An 18,372-nucleotide genomic window follows, 5' to 3' on the forward strand; every position below is an offset into this window, starting at 1 on the left:
CACCCAGGTGCCCCATTTTTTTTTTTTTTTTGAGAGAGAGAGTAAGTGGTGGGGGGAGGGGGGCAGAGGGAGAGAATTTTAAGCAGACTCCATGACCAGCGTGGAGCCCCACTTGGAGCCCCACACAGAGTTCAATCTCATGACCCTGAGATCATGGCCTAAGCCCAAATCAAGAGTCAGCCACGTAACTGACTGAGCCACCCCAGTGCCTGGACCAAGAGCAATTTCAGAGGAATGCTGAAGAAGAAAGCCTCATCAGAGCAGGTTCAAGAAGAGGAGAAGAGAAATTGAAGACGGTGAGCATAGACCTCTCTTTCAAGGAGCTTTGCTACAAACCTAGGGTGGTAGATAGTGGGAGAAGGGAGGCCAAGAGTGATTTTGTTTTGTTTTGTTTTCTTGCTATGCTTTTAAAATGGGAGAATCAGCATTGTGCTTGTATCAGATGAGAACAATCCAGTGGGAGTCAAAAAGTAATAATGTAGGACAGAGAGGGGAGAATTGCTGGAGAAATTTCCTTGAGCAGGTGATGGGATAGGGCTGATCCCAAGTGGAAGTCTGGCCTTTGATGGGTCACAGACAGGTCATCTGTGGGAAGAGGTGGGCAGGCACTGTGTGGATGCAGACCTGGCTGGCAGGCAGATAGCCAACAGAAGAAGAGAGCTCCCGTGTTTTCAAGGGAAGAAGGAAGGATGTCTCTGGCTGCGAGTGAGGATAGTGGAGGAGGCATTGGGTTTTAGGAAAGGGGACTTATGTTAATGTATCTAGGGAAGACACAGTGCACTAAGGACAGCGTGAGTGCAGCATTGGGGTGCTAGTGAGGGCTGTGTGCCCACTTCGGTTATCACTTTCTCCCGAAAGCCTTCTGACCCCCAGACCAGCTCATTCCCCTTGTTGTCTCATAGGCCCTGCGGTGCTCCTCTCAGATCTGATCACAACTGGAATGAAATATCAACTGTATTCTGTAGTTCCTTAATCCCTAGATCCCTGGCTAGACTGTAAACCCCTGAAGAAGTGAGCAGAGGCTATCTGTTCCAGCGCTGGGTCTCAGCATCTCCTTCCTCCTGCATGACTGCATGACTATGTCATGTCTCAGTACGAAAGTATTAAATAGTTGAATGAACGAATGAAATAGTGAGAAAAGTCCCGGAAGTGGCATGCAGGTTCTCTAGTCGGCCTAGATTTCTTTCTTTCTTTCTTTTTAAAATTTATTTATTTTGAGAGAGAGACAGAGAGAATAGGGAGGGGGAGAAGGAGAGAGAGACTCTCAAGCAGACTCCTCGCAGAGCATGGGGCCCTCCCAGAGCTTGATCAGAACCATGAGCACATGACCTGAGCTGAAACCAAGAGTCCCAGCTCAACCGACTGAACCATCCCTGCACCCCTAGTTGGCTTAGATTTCTGAAGCAGGCTCTCCCGCCCCCCCTGGGTGATTATGGACACCAACTCCCTCCCGCCCACCCTACTCCCTCCTCCCCTCCAGGTGCGGCTCCGTGGATGCTGGGGCTTTAAGAGGCGCAGAAACGGAGTCGGGTGCTGATTGGCGGTTTATTCTAACGCCGGGGGATGAGCTCATCCGCAGCCAATGGGCAGGCCGCACCCGGCCAGACCCCCGCACCCGGCCGGAGGGCGCAAGGCAGCGCGGGTGCCGCACGGTTTCCCTCACGAGTGAAGGGGCAGTGGCGGCAGGGGTTGATCCGGCCGCGCGGACCGAGCTCCTGGCTCGGGCAGGTACGGGGTTTGCCCGGCCCCTCCTCCGGGCCCCGGTCCTCCAGGCGAGGGCGTCCCCTGCTCTCACGCCCCCAGCACGCTTTTCTCTGTCCTGCCCCCGCGGGGTGGCGCACCTTGCGTGCGGGGACTCGCTGGCTGGGCCCTCCGCTTCCCGTGTCCAGGCGCCGCCCCGCAGCACTGTCCCGCGAGACCGAGCCCCGCGGGGTGGCCCGGGGGCCTGACTCGAGCAGCCCAGCCCCTCGGCCTTGGCACCCCCACCTCCCCCCCACCCCAACACAGGCCTCAGAGCTGCTGGTCCCCGGGGCGCTGGGCGGAACAAGAAGGGTGCGGCATCCCTCCGTCCTTCCCTCCATCCCCTGGCCAGCATCCCTCCGTCCCTCCCTCCATCCTTCCCTGCATCCCCTGGCCGCATCCTGGCCAGGGTTCAGCTCCCCGCTCGCTGGGGGATGTGGGTTTCCCTCCCCGCCCCATTCTCCATCCTGCTCTATCGATTCCCTTTCTCCACAGAGGCAGAGGCGGCCTAGTCTTGGAAGTTCAGGCCCTGCCTTTCTCAATGGGGTCTGAGAGAACACAGGTGCCACTGAGGCTGGGGTGGGGTGGGGTGGGGGAGGCAGCTCTGCTGGCCGCTCTCAGAGCCCCTTCCTTTCCTGAAGCCACTGCTCTTCTCCCTTTGGCCACCTGTGTCACATGGCTTGGGGAGCAGCTGCTGTCAGGTCCTTGGAGGCCATGTGGCCTCCTGGTTTACTCAGCCAGCCGAGAGGGTAGTGCCGCTGCCTCCCTGGGGCAGGGTTGGCCCTGCCCTCCTTCCTCCACCTCCATCCAGAGTCTGTCCCTCCATCAGTTCATCTGCCCACAGGTTTAAGGCCAGGCCTTGTGCCTAACGCTCTGCCAGGCTCTCTGGGGAGGTCCTCACTTGCTGACCTTGGCACCAAAGGAAATAGAAATAAAGCCGGGCAACTCTCCTGTTCAGGAAGGTGCCACTGAACTGAACCCTGAAGGATAAATGAGATTCCTGCAGGAGGAGTATGACCAGGAGAACACGCAGGATGGAGGGAATAGTGTGAGGAACAGCCTTGGCATGTGGTCAACATATGTTTACCATGTGCGAGACACCAGTTTCTCTGTGAGACCCCAGGAAGGACGTTCTGGATCACAGATATCCTCAGCTCTCTCCAGTGCTCACGAAATACTTGTTGATCTGAATTTGAATTGAAAGGAGGAGCCCCGAGCATGTTATTATTCTATTATCACCATTTAGAAAAGGTCTGCCCAGTAAAGGGATGTTCCCTGCACCAGCTCTGATCCCTCCAACCCCTGGAGGTGAACATTAGTCTCCCAGTCTCCAGCGGAGGAAAGCAGGGTATGGATGGGGGTGTTGTTCCCAGCCGTGGCCTCCCTGGGGCGTCTGTTCATTTCAGGTCACCAGCACAGGGCTGCAACCATGAGTCTGGTGGCCTGCGAGTGCCCCCCGGGACCTGGCCTGGAGCCCGAGCCTTGCTCTCGAGCTCGGTCTCAGGCCCGCGTGTACCTGGAGCAGATTCGCAACCTGGTGGCTCCTGGGGCCCCTGACATGACAAAGCGTGACTACCTGGTGGACGCCGCCACGCAGATACGGCTGGCCCTGGAACGTGATGTCAGTGAGGACTACGAGGCTGCCTTCAACCACTACCAGAACGGCGTGGACGTGCTGCTGCGCGGTGTGCACGGTGAGGGCCGGACCGGCCAGGGGCCGGAGCCGCTGTAGAAGGGTCAGCTTGGGGCTCAGCCTGTCCTCTGTCCGTCTGTGCTGAGTGAGCGGGGCCTCTGGGAAGGATGGTACTAATAGCTGGCCTGTGTGAGCGGTTCCTATATGCCAGACCCTGGTCTAAGGGCTTCCCTCCCAGTAATGGGAATAACTCTATGCGCTGTTGACGTCGTATAGAGGAATTACTTTTATTCCTATTTTCCAGATGTGAAAACTGAGGCACCAGGCAGTTAAATTACTTGCTTCAGTTTCCATAGCTCTCATTGGCAGAGCTGAGGTTTGAACAGTTGGGGCTCCCGAGAAAGAGAGAGAGAGAGAGCTGCCTGTTCAGGGCAAAGTGAGGCACTGTCTCTCCAGGGGAGAGGCCAGTCCTGAGGCCAGGTGCCCCCTGAGGGCAGTGGGGGTCGGGGGTAGGTGTCAGTAGGAGTCAGGCCCTGCTTCACACGTCCCACCCCCTGCCACAGAGCCCCCCAGCGCCGGGGCTTCCGACTGCCCAGTGAATTCGTTCCTCTTCCAGTCCCGGGCCCCACTCCGGCCGTTTCACACTGGGTGTCAGAGATGGCAGAGGGGTGTTTTCTGGGAGCTTCTGTCTCCTTCTCAGGAAACAGACACGGAAATCCCCACTCTGCTCCTTCCCCCAGGGTGTGTCTCCCACCCAGAGGAGGGCTGGGCCGTGTCGGGGCACGGTCTGCAGACCAGCCTCGGAAGCAGGCGCCCTCTCTGCTGGAGAGCAGAGGGCAGGCGGTGGGAGTGGGAACCCCAGCCCTCTGGGGCCAGGGTGGATCCTGGTGACCCCCTTACCCCACAGTCGACCCCAACAAGGAGCGACGTGAGGCTGTGAAGCTGAAAATCACCAAGTACCTGCGGCGGGCCGAGGAGATCTTCACCGGCCACCTGCAGAGGACCCTGGGTGGGGGAGCCAGCCCTGGCACGGTGAGGAGACCAGCTCCCCAAAGGCCTAGGGGCTCTGGGGGGGAGAGAGCTGAGCCCCGCCTCCCCACAGGCCAGAAGGCTGTCACCTCCTGTCCTGGGCTGCGTGCCAGGGACAGGACTGTCCCCCTGCTACCCTGCTGGCTCCCTCCATCTCCCACACCCAGCTCGTTCCTTCATCTTCAAACACTTAGTGAATCATCTCCTGGCCAGTCTCACCCCCGCACAGGGTACACACACACACACACACCCCTCCAGACTCTCGCGCATGGCTCGTACACAAGCTCCATGTGTACACACTCGAAGTTTCCCCGACTGGTGAAGTCTGAATGGCTTCAGGGAGCACAGCTGACCCTTGAATGGGTTTGAACCACGTGGGTCCACTTACACTCGGAGTTTCTCGAGAAATGCAGCACAGTGTTGGAAATGTGTTTTCTCTTCTGCATCTTATTAGGCTGCTTTCCGCCAAAGCAGGTGCCTGGGCCACATGCCATGCTCCCTGAGACCCACATGGGCCTGGGGTTTTTTCCCACCCCTGGGAGCGGCTGCCTCCTGGGGGTGGGGCTTTCAAGACGGGATCTGAAGCCTAAGGACTCCCTGGGCCTCGGAGGGGGGTTGGTGGGGGGCGGGGGTGAGTGTAGAGGGCGGTGTGGCCACCCAGACCCAGGTGGGCCCATTGCCAGTCAGGACCAGCTTCTGCCTCCCTGTGAGGCCTGGGCTCCAGGGACCTCAGGTCTGCCCCCTAGTGCCCCCTACTGTCCTGACACCGGGAGGAGGGCCTGGCAAGGAAGCCGTGCCTGAGGAAGGCTGGGCCCTGAGTCTGGGGTCTGTCCCCCACCTCTACAGGGCTTCAGCACGCTGAGGCTCCGGCCCATCCGCACACTGAGCTCTGCCCTGGAACAGCTGAGGGGCTGCAGGGTGGTCGGGGTCATCGAGAAGGTGAGTGAGCTGACGGCCCCGCTTTTGGTGCTGAAGGAGATGGCACAGGCAGACGGGGGTGGTGGGTGGGGAGAAGGGGCTGGCAAGGGCTCAGCGGGGCCTAGAGGAGGCGAGCAGCTGTGTCCAGGGCTCCCCACCCTTCTCTCCCCCCAGCACACATCAGTCGGGTCCTGGAGAGGAAAAGGGGAGCAGAAGAGGCAAACAGCCCCTTTTCCATGGCTTGGAGCTCAGAGAGCCACTCCCTCAGAGATTCAAGATAGAAGCCAGTGGGGCAGTGCCCAGGGCCCCGGGCCAGCACACACTGCCCCGCTCACTCCCCTTCTTTTTTTATTTTATTTTATTTATTTGACAGAGAGAAATCACAACTAGGCAGAGAGGCAGGCAGAGAGAGAGGAGGAAGCAGGCTCCCCGCGGAGCAGAGAGCCCGATGCAGGGCTCGATCCCAGGACCCTGGGATCATGACCTGAGCCGAAGGCAGAGCCTTTAACCCACTGAGCCACCCAGGCACCCCCTCACTCCCCTTCTGCTTCCCCATAGGCCCCCATCCACTCTCCCTCTGCACCCCAGAGCTGCGGGCCTGTTGGAGGTCCCCCCTGCCCAGGTATGGTTGAGGAGTTCCTGCGGTGGAATTGTACACTCCTCTCCTAAAGCCTGTCCTGCAGAGGGTCCCGGCGCCCTGATGGGCCTCCACAGCTCTGCCCATTCCCTGGGGGCACCCACACCCTCATCCTGACCCCGCCTGAGGCCCTTTCCCCTCCAGTGGGGCAGGCAGGGGGATAGGAGCCCACATTCTGACCTAAACGTGGGACACTCATCAGAGCAGGAGAACCAGAAGCCCAGACAGCTGGGTCAGATGAGGCCTGGGCCAGTACTCGGTTGCCGTCTGCCCCAACCCAGGCCACACCTGAGTAGTTGTTCTCATGGTTCTCAAACTGGCTGTTCATTGGGAACCACCTGGGGGAGCTTCCTAAAAAGAGATGCCTGGGCTGCACCCCGGGCCCGTGGAGTCAGAATTTCCAGGGCTGAGCCCAGGCAGTCTGTAACTTAAACACGCAGTGGGGGATTTTGCCGGGCCTGGGAGCCCATAGAGGACGCCTGCTGCATGCCCAGTGTGGCCGCAGCAAACCCCTTCACCTCCCCGTTGGTTTCCTCATCTGTACGCCGGGTAAGAATCCTCCCCCGCAAGGGGGCATGTGGGAACTAAAATGAAATAATTTTTGGGAAAGGCCTGGCACACGCAGAAACATTTGATACGTGTTTGATGGTTCTAAATGCTAGCGACAAGGGCGGGCGGGTAGGCGTGCAGGCTTCCCGTCCCCCAGCCGCGCTCCAGCTGCTTCCCTGGGTCTCTGGAACGGGCCCCAGTCTGTCAGCCAAGGGCCGGCCGGCTTCCATCTGCCTTCCCTCCAACGGCACCCACTGGGCTGTGCGGCCCCGGCCAAACGCGGCGGCTCCCGCAGACCCGCCGGGAGGAGACAGCCGCCACCTTTTCCTCACGTGGGATCCCGCCGAACCGACTGGCGGTTTGGACAGGGGGGCTTCCAGGTCCAGCCACAGTGGGTTACAGGGAGTTACAGTGACCTGACTTTGTTTTTTTAATTATCGGAGTTTGCCGAGCTTTGGGGATGCAAATGTATACGGTGCGTTTCCGAGAAGGAGGCCTGTGATAGAATTTCCCCGAATCTGTCTGACCCCGGGACACGCATATGCAAAGCATTTTCAGAATCCAATATTCTGAGGCCTGTGCGTATGGAAAGCACACATTAAGGCCAAGCCCAACCATTCTGTTTTGAGATTGTCTTTCTTTCTTTACTCTTACCCTTTCTGGGGCACCCAGCTCACCTCCTCCTGAGGTCCTGCTTCCCTTTCCAGGGGCATTTCCAAGTCAGGAACACCACGGTCCCCAAATTAGGAGAGAAGTTAGCCTCCCCCCCACCCCCCCGCCCCAGATCCCTGCCGCCAGGCCTGAATGTGCTGCAGGGGCAGTTCCTGGCAGGAGGGGGCAGCACAGGCCAGCAGACCCCGGCGGGGGGAGGGGTGCAGGGCGCGGGGAGGGGTGCAGGGCGGGGCCAAGGGCCTGCTCAGGAAGCCTGGAGTTCCCCCCTCACCCGTGCGGGTTTGTTAGGTGGACTGGGCTGGAGAGGGATGCCTAGGGGCTAAGGAGGTACTGGCAGGGGGAGGGTGTTGCTGGGAACTGTGAGGGGTTGGAAGGGGGCGGGTAGGGACTGGATAGGTCCCTGGCTAGAATACCCAGGGGTTTGCTCTCAGGGAGCATGGGGGGCCTGAGAGATATCACCACGTGTTTGCTGAGCCTCATGTAGGAGCCAGGCATGGGGAAGAAAAAGGCCATCTAAGTCACTTCTTGTTTTTTTGGCTCAAACACAGGGGTGTTTTTAAAAATTATCCTTCCTTACCAACATTTGGAAATTGGCAGGTTTCACATAGAAGTCCAGATAGCCTGCTTCTCCTGCAAAATTGGAAGATCTGGAAATGCTGGCTCACATTCTCATGTGGCAGAAAGGGGTCTGGGGGGGGGGGGGCTGCTGGTTTTAATGGGACACTGGTCCTCGGGTTTGCTCCTGTCCCTGCCCTGCCCCCTTGGTTCCCGTCCCAGGCGCCTGTGGGCCGTGAAGTCAGAGAATCTGTTGGAAACTTCTGGACTTGGTTGCTCCATGAGAGAGAAACCGCCTGGGATTTTGATACTTCGGGCATTTTCAAAGAAAGGGTTGCTGTGTTTCACTGAAGCTTTCATTGTTCAGCGTCCCAAGATCTCAGTGGGTATCTTTAAAAAAAAAGAAAATCCCTTTATGAAAAGGTGAAAAAGGGGTGCCCAGAACTACCTTCTACCTTCCAAAAAGCAACACTCATCTGACATGAGTAAGGCACATTGTCATTTGCAAAACTGTTGCATTAAACCCTCCAGTTGCCCCAGGGAGAGAGCACTAGACTGTGCAGCCCCGTGCACCCAGTCATTAGCCACATCTATTGAAGTGAAAATTAGTTAAAATTGAATATTTTCATTCACACCAACCACATTTCAAGGGCTTGATAGTTTTTCATAGTTAGTGGTTTCTGTATTGGACAATGCAGATATACGTTTCTTTCATGCTCTATTGGACCGTGCTGCATTTTTTCCCCCAAGATTTATTTATTAGAGCGAGCACATGCAGGGATGGGAGGAGGGACCCAAGCAGGCTCCCCGCTGAGCCGGAAAACCAATGTGGGCTCGATTCCAGACCCCTGGATCATGACCTGAGCCGAAAGCAGATGCTTAATAATTGTCTGTATTATAGAGAATGAAGTGGAGGTTCATAAGGTCAAGTGAATAGCTAGTGCTCTGTCCCCCATAGCACTGAGCAAAAGAGAAGGATTTTTTTGTTTGCTTACTTTAAGGGGAAAATGCCCCTCTGCTCTTCATATACAAAAGAGAGAGGAATTTAAAACAATATATCTATTCCACGCCATCCTATCTAGCTCTAAGATAATTGCTATTAATGTTTTGGTCTCATTCTTTCTAAATAGATAGGGGTCTGTGTGTATGCATGCGTGTGTGTATTTAATATATATATATATATATATACACATATGTATATTTGTGTGTATATATATATAATTAAACACACTTGTTCCAGCACACTGATCAAGTTTTAAATCTGGTTTCCCCAGCCTTCACCACTGGTTTTTTGGACTCTCTCTGAGAGGACCTTGGCCAGGACAAGGTGGTAGGGAATCCCATTTGGCAAGGGATAGCGGGGAATTATCCAGGGTGTCAGTATTTGTGGGAAACTCAATTCTCCTAAATGACCCCAGAATTTTCTTTCTTTCTTTTTCAAACGTTGCCCAAATTTGGTCAAGGAGCTGGGACGAGGCTGGGTTCCATCTCCAGCTGTTGGAGGAGAGCCCTCTAGTGGTCAGAAGGCAGGCCTCGCTGCTGCCTCAGGAAGGGCCCTGACTGGGGAGCTGCTCAGGCGGCGAGGGGAGGGCAGGTGCCATGGTCACCTGGCTGTGCCCCACCTTGCAGTCAGGTCCCCAGGGCTCTGGGATCAGCCCTGTCTGCATTCAGATCCTGCCTCTACCTCCTTTTTAGCAGTGGGACTCTAGGTAACATAATCTCTCTGAACCTGAACTTCATCAATAGAATGGGTCACTAATGACACCTTGTAGGGCTGTGGAGCTAAAATTAAGTAATCGATAGAAAGCATTTAGTGCAGGGTCAGTGCTCTGTAACCGGCACGGGGCATCCCCACGACAATGTTAGGAACAGTCACTACAGATTATTGAGGGAGGGCATGTGTGGCGAGGCAGGGGCAGGCCACCGTTAGACTTGTCTGCTGGAAGACGTTCCCCCTACTGACCTAAGGGAGGTACCGCCATGACCCCATTTTGCAGTTGAACAAGGTTCAGAGAGGCAGTTTGTGTGGCCAGTGTGGTAACTGGCCTTCTCCTGGCCTTTATAGGAACAAAGGGACTTTATTTTTTTTTAAGGATTTTATTTATTTATTTGACAGAAAGAGAATGAGAGAGAACATTAGCAGGGGGAGTAGCAGGCTGAGGGAGAGGGAGAAGCAGGGGGAGCCTGACGCGGGACTCAACCCTGGGAGCCGGGGATCATGACCTGAGCCGAGGGCAGACACCTAACTGATTGAGCCACCCAGGTGCCCACAAAGGGCCTTTTTTTTTTTTTTTTTTTTTTAATTTATTTGACAGAGAGAAATCACAACTAGGCAGAGAGGCAGGCAGAGAGAAAGGAGGAAGCAGGCTCCCTGCAGAGCAGAGAGCCCGATGTGGGGCTCGATCCCAGGACTCTGGGATCATGACCCGAGCTGAAGGCAGACTCTTAACTGATCGAGCCACCCAGGTGCCCACAAAGGGCCTTTTTTTTTTTTTTAATTGTGTTAGTTACCATACGGTACATCATTAGTTTTTGATGCAGTGTTTCAGGATTCATTGTTTATGCACCACACCCAGTGCTCCATGCAATCTGCGCCCTCCTTAATACCCACCAGCAGGCTCACCCGTCCCTCCACCCCCCTCCCCTCCAAAGCCCTCAGTTTATTTCTCAGAGTCCACAGTCTCTCGTGCCTTGTCTCTCCCTCTGATTTCCCCCCAATTCATTTTTCCTTTCCTTCTCCTAATGTTCTCCATGCTATTCCTATGTTCCACAAATAAGTGAGACCATATGATACTTGACTCTCTCTGCTTGACTTATTTCACTCAGCATAATCTCCTCCTGTCCCGTCCATGTTGACACAAAAGTTGGGTATTCATCCTTTCTGATGGAGGCATAATACTCCATCGTGTATATGGACCACATCTTCCTTATCCATTCGTCCATTGAAGGGCAGCTTGGTTCTTTCCACAGTTTGGTGATTGTGGCCGTTGCTGCTATAAACATTGGGGTACAGATGGCTCTTCTTTTCACTACATCTGTATCTTTGGGGTAAATACCCAGCAGTGCAATTGCAGGGTCATAGGGAAGCTCTATTTTTAAAGTCTTGAGGAATCTCCACACTGTTCTCCAAAGTGGCTGCACCAACTTGCATTCCCACCAGCAGTGTAAGAGGGTTCCCCTTTCTCCACATCCTCTCCAACACTTGTTGTTTCCTGTCTTGTTAATCTTTGCCATTCTGACTGGTATAAGGTGGTATCTCAATGTGGGTTTGATTTGAATCTCCCTGATGGCTAGTGATGATGAACATTTTTTCATGTGTCTGCTAGTCATTTGTATGTCTTCATTGGCGAAGTGTCTGTTCATGTCTTCTGCCCATTTTTTAACGTGATTATCTGTTTTGTGTGTGTTGAGTTTGAGGAGTTCTTCATAGATCTTGGGTATCAGCCCTTTGTCTGTGGTGTATTTGTGAATATCTTCTCCCATTCTGTGGGTTGACAAAGGGTCTTTCTACTTATGGCTTCAACAAACCAGTAATGAGGGAAGGTGGGCATTTGTAATTCCTGTTTGGTGGATGAGAAAATCAATTCACTTGCCCAGGATTTAAACCCAGCGCCCCTTTCCCACCCCAATCCTAGGATGCAGACTTTGTGACTGCCCAGTGGCCTGGCTTCGGGGGGACGGGAGGCCCACCTGCCACCAAGGGGGGGTGCCTCCAGGGCAAGCAGCCCGCCAAGGAGGCACACCATCAGGGTGCTGGGCTTGCCCCCACATGCCCCTCACCCAGCCAGATCTTCATCCTTCTGTCCCGGCATGCTCCTGCTCGCTCCTGTGGCTGGAGTCCACCCCTGCCCACCACAGAGACGAGTCAAGGAGCCAACTCCAGACAAGGCCCTGACCCAGCCATTGGCATATTGCTGCCTCAGACCAAAAGCCAACAGGAGAAGGGGGCTGTTCTCCAAAGATGCCTCCAGAGAGAAAGACTATTTAAAAAAAGGAGGGGCAGGCAGGGGAAGGATCCCAAACGAGCATGCCAAGCCTGTGTGTTCCCAGGCACGGCCCAGCCTATGAGTGACCTTGGGCCACACTCTCAGAGCCTTAGCTGCTTCACCTGTCACAGATCAGAACAGGTGACTGGCTCTGAGGTCCTGCCCAGTCAGGACACCCTCAAACCCCGCAGGAGGGACGACGCACCACACCCAGGTGAGGGGGCTCCCTGCATCGTGCAGGACTCTGGGAATACGGAGCTGGGCAGGGGAGTCACTGCCTTCACATTGCTCCTAGCCGAGTGGGGAGATAGGAAGTTAGAGCCTGTGATCCGGCTCCCAGCCTGACCGGAGGGCGGGCACCAGAGCTAATGCCACAGGTCTAACGAAGGGGGGGTGAGCCGGGCAGGGTTGATGTCAGCTCAGTGGGGGGCCAGGAGCACACTCTACCCCACTACAGCCTGCCCTCCTCCCTGCCTGGGAGTGAGTTGGCCTTGGTGGAGGAAATGGGGGGCTGGGACTTGGGCCCTGGAGCCCCAGGAATTAGCCTGTGCCTTGACTGGTGCCTCCTGGACCTTGGCAGGTGCAGCTGGTCCAGGACCCAGTGACCGGAGGGACCTTCGTGGTAAAGGCAGGTGCCACTTAGCCCCTGCCATCCTGCATTCCCTCTGGGGCTTCTCACCGCTCTTGGAAACGCTTACCCCTCTGAGGAGCCTCCTGCCCAGAACCAGTATCTGGAGACCAGGCTCTCTCCAAATCTAAAAGCCGAGCATGTCCCCTGCCTCCCAGACAGACACATGTACTGTCTCTTCCCTGTTCTGGAGGGTGGAGGGCCTGGATTCCGTGGTGGGAGCAGGGGTGAGGGCCGGGTCAGGAACTGGAGGGAGGCGGTTGCTCCCCGGGGTGGCTTCTAACCTCCATCACTTGTTCACCCCTAAAGCCAGGCTAGGACGTCCCCTTGCAGGGCTCCGTCTGGTCTGGGCCGCGCTGACCCTCCTGCCCTCTCCCCAGAGCCTGTCCAGGTGTCCTGTGGCGAACCGGGAGCGACTGACCATCATCCCGCATGGTGTCCCCTACATGACCAAGCTGCTTCGCTACTTCGTGAGTGAGGACTCCATCTTCCTGCAGCTGGAGCACGTGCCAGGTGAGGGGACCTCAGGGCTGTGGCATGGCCTCTTTCATCCCCGTGAAACGCCAAGCACGGGGAGGGGGTAACGCGCTAGAGGCACAGCGCCGAGCAGCGGACCCAGGTTTCCTGGGGGAGGACGGCTGGACCCGGTTGGAGCAGGGGACATCTTGAGGAGGAATTTCATGTCCTGGGCTGGGAGAGGGCATTGATGCAGATGTCCCCTGTGTCCCCATTTCCTCCAGTTTGGGCTCTTTTCATTTTTCTAGTCGATGCCCAATCTCCGGAGTGGCCACATGGGACAGTGGTGCCTGAGGTAGTGAGGACAGCAGTGGGGCCATGGAACCCCTCACCCCTAGTACAGTGGTTTATTTGTTTTGCTTTTTTAAATGAGAGACATATCCTTGGGCCATGACATAGAGTCACTGCAGGGCCATGCCTGGCCTTCTTCAACTTGGTTAAATTTCATCCTACTGTTCTCCCTAAAAAGTAAAAATTATAATATTTTGAGCACGGGTGAACCTACCATACAAACCAAGGGTAGGAACAAGATTTCACAGTTCCCTTGGGGTTACGCGCCAATTTTGCACCAGCTTGTGATGCCAGGTCCCCTCTGGGCAAGTCAGAGGGAGAACAGAGGGCATTCCGGGCTGGTGAGGGAGGGGCGCAGGTGAGGACCGTGGTGGATAGAGGGGAGGCAGGAGTTGGGGACCTGGGGTCCATGCTTTTCTTCTCCCTTGTCCCCATGCTCACTGCTCCTCTGCACGGCGCAGGAGGCACTCTCTGGTCGCACCTGCTCTCCCAGGAGCAGCCCCAACAGTCCGGGGGCAGATCTGGCTCCAGCCCAGAGAGGATGAAGGCTCCGCTCACCCCACCCCTCGGCCTCCAGACCCCAGCACTGCTCCCCGGGGAACCCACCCGCCTGCAGGACAGAATCCTTCTGGAGCCTCCACGGACTTCCCGGAGACTTCCCCCAGCCAGGGAGGCCCCACCCGTCACGCCCCAGAACGAGGCTGAGGGCGACCCCTCCGCCAAGACCCATACTTCCTGCCCCTCGGACTTTCCGAAGGCCCCAGGTGGCCGCCTGCACCTCCAAGCCAGGCGGCGACCTGGCCAGAGCTCGGACGTGAGGCCCTCTTGGGGGCTCCCTTGGGTTCATCAGGGGGCCATCCGGGTGCTGGGGGCCTGTGGCCGAGGCAGGAGTCCGAGCCGCCCCTTAGCGGCTAGGGCCGGCCCAGGGTCCGGCTGGGGCGCCTGGAGAGTGAAGGAGGAGCAGGTGAAGCAGTGGGCGGCGGAGACCCTGCTGGCCCTGGAGGCGCTGCACCAGCAGGGGGTGCTGTGCCGAGACCTCAACCCCCGGAACCTGCTCTTGGACCAGGCAGGTAGGTGCCCAGGCCAGGGAGGAGGGATCAGGTTGTCCTCACCCCACCCCCAGACTGAGGAGGAGAGGTCCTCAAAGTCCCAGGGACCTCTGGGGCGGTCTGCTTCCCCTGCTTCCCCCTGCCTCCCCCAGCCTCTTCATACGGGACCCCGCCTAGTCTAGTTGGCCAAGGTTGAGCCTGAGTCCCGGGCAGTGGCTCCTAGGAATACCGGCTGTCCCTGGGCCTTAGGGGACCTCAGGAGGTTCTGCCCAGTGCAGCCACTCGCTCCTGCTTTGGGCCTGTCAGGGGAAGCCCTGGAGTCCCCTTCCCCATGCCACCTGCTCCAGGACGACTAAACACAAGTTTTGTTCCCCTTTGTCCTCCCTACGCACGCTGGCTGAGAAGGTCACGTCCGGCTCACGTATTTTGGCCAGTGGTCCGAGGTGGAGCCCCACTACTGCAGGGAGGCCGTGGACAATCTCTACAGCGCCCCAGGCAAGAGGGGAGGAGGGGCTGAGGTCTTGGCTGCTCTGTGGGTGGAGCCGTGGGGCTGAGCACTGCAGAGGGAAGGGGCCGTGTCTGGGGAGGAGGGGTAGAGAGACCAGCCCTGTTGGGTGAGGCTGGGACACGTGTGTTCTTATTGCCACAGAGGTGGGGGGAATTTCTGAGCTGACGGAAGCCTGTGACTGGTGGAGCTTCGGGTCTCTGCTCTATGAAATGCTGACGGGAACTGTGAGTAGCTGGGCAGGGGGTGGGACCCTGGGGGGGGGTGGTGTCCCCGACTGCAGGATGGGCTCAGCTTGGTCCAGCCAGCCAGGGTCGGGGCTGAGGCTACCTGGTTTTCCAAGACCTGGCTGTTCCCCCTCCCCATCCCCCGTAGCTACCCCCACAGGCCCTGAGAGCCCTGGAAAGCCTCCCCCGCCCAGGTCATGGGCACACCGAGCGCACCTGCCACCCTAGCAGCTAGAGCTGGTGAGACTGTCTCGTCAACTTAGGTAAATGAGAGTTGAGTTGGGATAGTCAGGGAAGGTTTCCGGAGAACACCTGGGTGTTCTGGAGGGAGGCTGGGATTGGACACAACCCTTCATCCTTGGAAGGCCACGGCATCTTTCCCCCGACCCACATCCGTCTGGGCTGTAAGGTCCAGTTTTGGCTGAAGGACAGCGGCCTCTGCCTCTGTGCTCCTCCGTGAGCACAGCGTCACGCGGGGGCTGGTTCAGCCAAGCAGCAAAGGAAAGGCCAGACTACAGCTGAGCAGGAAATGACAGGAGCGGATGAAGTGTGTCTGCTATAGAGTCTGAGAGCCCCAAGGGTGGGGTTCTCTCCCCTCCCCTCCCACCGCCTCTCTAGCCCAGGGCTCCTGGCCTTCCTCCTGGTTGCGTCTTGCAGCTCTGCCTGACCCCCGAAAGTCCTCTCCGTGCTCCAGCACTGCAGGGTTCTGGAACACAGGGAGCTCCTGCCTTGGCCCTGACAGTGGCATTCATGGCCTGCTGTGGAGATTTTCTTTCCGGAAGGAGACAAGTTCCGGTATTGTTCCTGACGGTGCCTGCCCTGAATGCAACCCAAGATTGATGCTTCTGGCAGGCTTGGAGCCAGGGAGCCCTGGGTTCAAATCCTGAACTCAGCATAAGTCCCTTTACCTCCCTGAGCCTGCTTCTTGACTTTAAAATGAAGGTCCTAGAACTTATCTTGAGGGTTGTGGTGGAAATTACGGACAAGGGATGTCAGGCATCTTCCGCCACCCGGCAGGTAGTAGCTCCGAAGCAGAACACCACCCTCCTCCTCATCCCCATGGGCCGGGACTCAGGGGGAGTAAAGCCTGGCTGCCGCCGGTGCGGACAGACATTGCTGGGGTTGCCCCCCTCCCTGTGTCTCCCAGGCCCTGTCGCAGAGCCACCCCTCAGGAATCCAGCCCCACACACAGCTCCAGCTGCCCGAGTGGCTCAGCCGCCCTGCGGCCTCCCTCCTGACTGAGGTGAGCTATGGGGGCCCAGAGGCAGCAGCCGCTGGGTGGGAGGGCAGGTGCTGGGAGGGCACAGCCCTGGCACCAACAGCAGCCCCACGGGCTGCCGTCTGATGCGGGTGCAGGGGGGGGGATGGGACAACAAATCTGCATATGCTGGTATCCCAACAACACGTGTCCCCTAGGTGCCACTGGGGGTTCCGTGGGCCAGGAGTGGTGGCTAGGACCCCCACCCTGCCTCCTGCCCTAGGTCAGCCCAGGCCTCAGGGAAGGGGCTGGGAAGGCCCATCAAGCCCCCTGGGCTTTTCCCACAGCTGCTGCAGTTCGATCCTGCCCGACGCCTGGGCGCTGGAGGTGGCGGTGTAGACAGGCTCAAGGCACACCCCTTTTTCAGCAGTACCCAGTGGAGCAAACTGGGGGGGTAAGAGGGACCAGAGTGGGTCATGGAAGCTGCTGGACTAGTCCGGATCTTCTCTCCCCTCTGCCTGTCGCCCAGAGCGGGCCCATCTCATCAGTGACCCTTGGGCGAAGAAGGCAGGGCAGCTGCCCCCCCTCCCCACCGCTCAGCACCTCTCTTGGGCGTTGTTGTAACCATCACCACTGCCCAGAAGGGCCTGGGCAGCCTCTAGCCAGCTCTGGAGACCCTTTCTGGTCACTGCTGAGGGGGAGGGACAAGGAGAGCTCACCCGCCTGGGCAGCTCGCACCCCTCCGCCCATCTGCTCTCCACCTACCAGTCAACAGCTCTCTGTCCCTTGACCGCAGACCTTCCAGGCTACAGGTGCCTTCCGCAGCCTGAGCTCTGAGCTCCTGACCACCTGCTGAGTGGACTGGAAGCTCTCGTGACTCAGCAGCTGCCCTGTGCCCCATGTAGGACATCTCTGGAGACTCATCTGAGGATACAGTCCACTGGCTCAGTGGACCCAGACCAGGGCCGCACAGCCTGCTCATGTTAGCCGTGCACCTAGGGGGCCTCTTCCCGCTCCCAGGCTCTGCCTGCATGGGGTGGGGGGCTGGGAAAGCAGGGAGGTGGCTGCAGCGGACAGGAGGCAAGGTGGGGGGACAGGACGATCCACTCCCCACCCTGACCATGCCCCCTACCTTCGTGTTTTCAGATGGGAAAACAAAGGCAGGCAGGAGAGGGAAAGGAGGACAAGGATAAGGGGAGAGGGAGTCACTTAGTGCCACTTAGTCATTTTGAAAACAGAGTAAAGAGCCCCCTTCCCCAGCTAGCCCACCAGAGTAGAAAGGGGAGTCTGCCCCATGGGCCTCCAGGCTGGAGCCACTACCACGCTTTGTACCCTGCTTGTACCCTGCGCTTCTCAGGCATTTGTCCTATTTACCATTTTGCATTTTCATCTTGAGGGTCCATTCAATTCACCGCCCACTGTGACTTCACAAAACACATGGAATGATTGCCTAAGCTTTTAGCCAGAAACAAAAATGTTTCTGGTCCCTGAGGAACCGGGGTAAGTAGTTACCTCAAAGACAATCCCCTCCCAGGTTTGGGGGCCCTCTGATTCGCCTCGGGGCTCGCCCTGTCGTTGGGGTGTGGCACCTAAGAAGGAAATTTCACCAGACCTCTGCCCCAGCCTCTTCCTTCGTGTCTCACCACCACCACCAGGGGGCGCCAGACACTTCATCAGTCTGGCTGTGAAGGCCCAACTCTAACTAGGGGTAGGGACCGCTCCTGCAAAGGGCACGTTGGGGGAAACAGACTGCGGGTGCTTTACCTGGGGCTTGCCCATACCTCCCCCACCCCATCCCCCAATAAAGCCTGCCATTGCCTATGGTGTTCTTGCCTCCTGAATGCGACCAGAGCAGCCCTGCTGGAAGGAGAGTGGAAGGCTCCCTCAGAGAAGCTCCGTGATAGTCATGAGCTTGGGGTCCACTAGAAGGCAGGAGGCAGGGCTGATGGTGAAGGGCATGCTAGCCTGTGCCCCGCACAGAAGCTCTGAGCTGACAGGAAGGGATGGCACACAGGGGGCCCTGGAATCTGTGGGAAATAGAGAAGTCTTAGAAGGGGGGGCATGGTACCTGGGGGGAGGCGAGACAGGACAGTAGTCTAATCCTCCTCACAGTGAGCCCAAAGATGGGTGGTGGCTCCCATTAAAGACATTAAGGGTAGGGCTGGTCAGAGCTGGGGGAGCCTGTTAAGTCTGCTCTTTTGCTATACTATTAGACCGGACTGCTTCCAACCACGGCCGC

The 18,372-nt window shown here is 57.4% G+C and overlaps 1 protein-coding gene across 2 annotated transcripts; it reads left to right on the plus strand.

Moving 5' to 3' along the window:
• Positions 1-1,628: 1,628 nt before the first annotated feature.
• RPS6KL1 (ribosomal protein S6 kinase like 1) lies at positions 1,629-17,952 on the plus strand. 2 transcript variants are annotated; one of them, XM_046008095.1, is made up of 11 exons: positions 1,629-1,728; positions 3,147-3,434; positions 4,281-4,405; positions 5,249-5,341; positions 12,300-12,347; positions 12,728-12,860; positions 13,616-14,224; positions 14,609-14,698; positions 14,853-14,935; positions 16,083-16,178; positions 16,481-17,952. In XM_046008095.1, exons 2-11 carry the CDS (start codon positions 3,170-3,172, stop codon positions 16,589-16,591), a joined length of 1,653 nt encoding a protein of 550 aa, XP_045864051.1. In that variant the 5' UTR covers positions 1,629-1,728; positions 3,147-3,169; the 3' UTR covers positions 16,592-17,952. The 2 variants fall into 2 exon arrangements, with proteins under 2 accessions (XP_045864051.1, XP_045864052.1); XM_046008096.1 differs by lacking the exons at positions 16,083-16,178; positions 16,481-17,952 and adding an exon at positions 15,084-16,076.
• Positions 17,953-18,372: the final 420 nt, after the last annotated feature.

This window comes from Meles meles, chromosome 6 (assembly GCF_922984935.1).
Source record: "Meles meles chromosome 6, mMelMel3.1 paternal haplotype, whole genome shotgun sequence".
NCBI classification, from domain to species: domain Eukaryota; kingdom Metazoa; phylum Chordata; class Mammalia; order Carnivora; family Mustelidae; genus Meles; species Meles meles.